The sequence below is a fragment of the Schistocerca serialis genome, chromosome 3 (genome assembly GCF_023864345.2).
Source record: "Schistocerca serialis cubense isolate TAMUIC-IGC-003099 chromosome 3, iqSchSeri2.2, whole genome shotgun sequence".
NCBI classification, from domain to species: Eukaryota; Metazoa; Arthropoda; class Insecta; order Orthoptera; family Acrididae; genus Schistocerca; species Schistocerca serialis.
In genome coordinates, this window is record NC_064640.1 from 196,912,095 (window position 1) to 196,916,500 (window position 4,406).

Below are 4,406 nucleotides of genomic sequence, written 5' to 3' on the forward strand. Positions count from 1 at the left end.
GGTAGAGCCTGCGGGATTTACGCAGAAGGACAGCCTGTGGAGGAAGTGTAGGGCGGTGAGGGTGGATGAGTTTGGTAGGGACATGAGCCTCCACAGCGTCAGTGATGGTCTTCTGAAGGAAGGAAGGGGCATGGGTGATGTCATCAGGGTGGTGAAAGGTGACAGGGTGGCTTTCGAACTGTAAGGCAATGGATTCCTGGTAGGCAGCCCAATTGGCATGGTGGTAGTCATGGACAGACTTTGGAGGGGCAGCTGGGCGGGTGGCTGCAGTGGCGGGACGGGTAGAGGAGATGGTGAGAAGGACAGGGAGATGGTCACTACCAACGGGATCGAGGGCATCAACGGCGACACGACCAAGGAGGTTGGGGGAAGCGAGGATAACATTGGGGGTGGAGTTACTTTCAGGATGGGTGTGCTGTGGAGGGTGGCAAGGAACTGATGCCACGGCCGAAGGGTGGCAGGGTCACGGCTGTGGAAGTTGAGGTCAGCGGCGATCATATAGGTGGAGAAGGTACGGTCAACATGGGTAATGAAGTCAAAGGGGAGAGGAGCTGTGGGGCGGATATAGATAATGGCACAGGTGATGATGAGGGAGGGAAAAAATAGGCTGAGGAGAAGGTGTTCAGTTGGGTCATTGAGGAGGGGTTGTGGCCGGACAGGGAGATGCCTGAGGTGGCCTATAGTGACCCCACCTTGCGCTAGGGGAAGGGGATTTTCAGTGTGGTGAAGGAGATAAGGGGAGGTGCAGATAACATGGTGGGGTTGGAGGAAGGTTTCATTAAGGACGAAGGAGTCAACCTGGTGCTGGGAGAGGGTATGCATGAAGAGGTATTTGTTTGCAGGGAGGGAGCGAATGTTGAGGTAGAGAAGACGATACTGTAGACGTGCCAGGAGGTGGGAGGTGGGAAGGGTGCAGAAAGGGGAGAGAGGGGCTTAAACGAGGGTGTCGATGCGGGTGAAGGTAAAGTGGGCTTGGTTGTGGGAGTAGGTGGTGTAGGCGTTTAAGTGGAAAACAGAACGGGCAGCAAGGGAAATCTGCTGAAGTGTGTGGGGGCGCTGGAAGGGGTGGATGTTCTGCAGGACGATGGTGAGCAACCGGATGACGTCTTCTGCTGTAGGGGGAGGGCGGAGGGAATTGTTAGGGTGGATGGGTGGGTCGATGGGGGGAATGGGGACAGTGAGTTCAGGGTTGGTGGGAGAGGGCTAGGCTTTACATTTGGAGGAATAGGTGGGGTGAGGTTCATTGCAGGTGTTGCAGGACGGGGGGAGGCGAGGTTGGGACACTGTTTAAGGAAGTGGGAGGCTTTACAATGGGGCCAGGTGGGTGGGTTCTTACAGATTTGGGTGAGGTGGTCGTTGTATAGAAGACAGCACTGGCAGCAATAGAATTGAGGAGGGGAACAGGACGGGTCAACAGGGTGGCGGCGGTTGAAAATCAGGGCTCCCTGCGTGAGGAGGTGGTCGATGGAGGAGGTGGACTCTGTAAATATACGCATGAGGAAAGTAGGGCCAGAGGAGTTGTAAATACGGCAGGCGGAGTGGACTTCCAGGGCGGGGTGGGTGTTCAGTTCCGCCAACACCTCAGCCTCCGTGACCACAGGGCTGAGTTTTGTGATGACAGTGGTGAGGGTCAGTGGATGACAAGGTGGTTGGGGCTGACAAGGAGAGGAGGATGTAAGGAATAGGGTGAGGGATGTGTGGGGCCCAAAGGTGATGCTGGGAAGGCACCGGAGGAGATCAGTATGGAAGGATGGAGAGGGAGACTTGATGAGAACAGAGTCCCTGCGAGGGATAAGTTGGTTGATGCGTGTACTGGGGATGTACTTCCGGATTTAAAGGGTGAGGTTGGGGACATCCAGGAATTTCGTATCAGGGTTGGCTAGGACAAAGGTATACAGGGAGGGGGCTGGAGAGGAGGGAGGTAGGGTGGTAACCATAGTGGGGTCAGCAGGAGGTGGGGTGGGCAGTGACTTTTTGGATGAGGGAGTAGAGGAGAGGTCGCATCTGGGCCATTAGGAAGATTTTTTGGCAGGTGTTGCCTGGGAGCAGGGATGAGGGACTGGATGGATGGGGAGTCGTGGGAGGCAGGGCCAACTTGTGAGGCAGTAGCACTGGATGAGAGGGTAGGGCGCTCTGTTGCGGCGACTATGGCGCGGTGGGCGGTGACTCGGGCGGGGGAAGCAGTGGTAGTTGCAGGGGGGAGGAAGGGAAATTCGTCTCGGTGGGCGACAGGAGCAGGAAGGAGGGTGGAAGCAGGGGCAGAGGCAGGTGGAGTACCAGGGGTAGGAGCAGGAGTGACATACAGGTGGGGATACAGTGATTGAGAGGAGATAGATGGGGAGGAGATTGTGAGTAGGGGAGGTGGATGAGATGGGATAACCCCAGAGGAAGCACTCCACGATGTTACAGTGGGGCAGGTGAAGGGGAGGTGAAGATGATGGTGGTAGTTGGGGCGTCCGTGATTACAGGCAGCAGCGAACACTGAGAGACGGCGGCAACGGCGGCGGCAGAAGAAGGGGCGAGCACCGAGAGACGGCGGCAGCGGCGGCGGCAGAAGAAGCGGCGAGAACCGAGAGACGGCGGCAGCAGTGGCGGGGGCAGAAGAAGCGGCGATCACCGAGAGACGGCGGCAGTGGCGGCGGCAGAAGAAGCGGCGAGCACCGCGAGACGGCGGCGGCGGCGGCGGCAGAACAAGCGGCGAGCACCGAGAGATGGCGGCAGCGGCGGCGGTGGCAGAAGAAGCGGTGAGCACCGAGATACGGCGGCAGCGGCAGCGGCGGGAGAAGAAGCGGTGAGCACCGAGAGGCGGCGGCAGCGGCGGCAGTGGCAGAAGAATGGGCGAGCACTGAGAGATGGCGCAAGAAGAAGCGGCGAGCACCGAGAGACGGTGGCAGCGGCGGCGGCGGCGGTGGCAGAATAAACGAAGATAACCGAGATACGGCAAAAGCGGCGGCGTCGGCAGAAGAAGCGGCGAGCACGGAAGGACGGCGGCAGCGGCGGCGGTGGCAGAAGAAGGGGAGAGCACCGAGAGACGGCGGCAGCGGCGGCGGTGGCAGAAGAAGCAGCGATCACTGAGAGACGGCGGTAGAAGAAGCGGCGACCACCAATAGATGGCGGCACAAGAAGTGGCGAGCACCGAGAGACTACGGCAGAAGAAGCGGCGAGCACCGAAAGATGGCGGCAGCGATGGTGGCGGCAGAAGAAGCGGCGAGCACCGAGAGACGGCGGCAGCGGCAGCAGCAGCAGATGAAGCGGCGAGCACCGAGAGACGGTGGCAGTGGCGGCGGCGGCAGAAGAAGCGGCAACCTCCGAGAGACGGCGGCAGCGGCGGCGGCAGCAGAAGAAGCGGAGAGCACCGAGAGACGGCGGCAGAAGAAGCGGTGAGCACTGAGAGACGGCGGCAGAAAAAGTGGCGAGCACAGAGAGACGGCGGCAGAAGAAGCGGGGAGCACAGAGAGACGGAGGCAGCAGCGGCGGTGGCAGAAGAAGCGTCGAGCACTGAGAGACGGTGGCAGTGGCGGCGGCAGAGAAACTGGCGGGCACCGAATGACGGCGGCAGCGGCGTCGGCGGCAGAAGAAGTGGCAAGCACCGTGAGACGGCGGCAGTGGCGGCGGTTGCAGTAGAAGCGGCGAGCACCGAGCGACGGCGGCAGCGGCGGCGGCGACTGAAGAAGTGGCGAACACCGAGACACAGCGGCAGCGGCGGCGGCAGAAGAAGCGGCGAGCACCGAGAGACGGCGGAAGCGGTGGCGGCAGCACAAGAATCGGCGAGCACCGAGAGACGGCGCAAGCGGCGGCGGCGGCAGAACAAAGGCGACCACCGAGAGACGGCGGCAGCAGCGGTGGCAGAAGAAGCGATGAGCACCGAGAGACGGTGGCAGCGGCGGTGGCAGAAGAAGCGGCGCACACCGAGAGACGGCAGCAGCGGCGGCGGCGGCAGAAGAAGCGGCGAGCACCGAGAGACTACGGCAGAAGAAGCGGCGAGCACCGAAAGACGGCGGCAGCAGTGGCAGCGGCAGAAGAAGCGGCGAGCACCGAGAGATGGCGGCAGCGGCAGCAGCAGCAGATGAAGCGGCGAGCACCGAGAGACGGCGATTACGGCGGTGTTTTTTTTTTTTTTTTTTTAAAAACATGTTTATTAACACATTACATTACAACTACGTGAAATACATCAGTAACCTACCACCTCAATGATTAGTGGGTCTATTTGTTATACTACTAGAATACAGCAAATTCTACATTTCACTATTGCAACTGGCTAACTTATGGACAAGGTTAATCTATTGGCTATTCTACTTATCTAATGTATTCTGCAGCGATTACAAGTGTGCCAGTTGGTGTTACAAACCTACTGTTTAAGGCCTGCTCACTGAGCTAAACCCATGTGAGCGTGCCCCTGGCACTGG

General features: G+C 59.6%; 1 protein-coding gene across 1 annotated transcript; it reads left to right on the forward strand.

The window, feature by feature from the left end:
* The first annotated feature begins 3,110 nt into the window (after nucleotides 1-3,110).
* LOC126470741 (CLK4-associating serine/arginine rich protein-like) lies at nucleotides 3,111-4,070 on the forward strand. Its single transcript, XM_050098746.1, has one exon. It carries the CDS (start codon nucleotides 3,111-3,113, stop codon nucleotides 4,068-4,070), a length of 960 nt encoding a protein of 319 aa, XP_049954703.1.
* The last annotated feature ends 336 nt before the right edge of the window (nucleotides 4,071-4,406 follow it).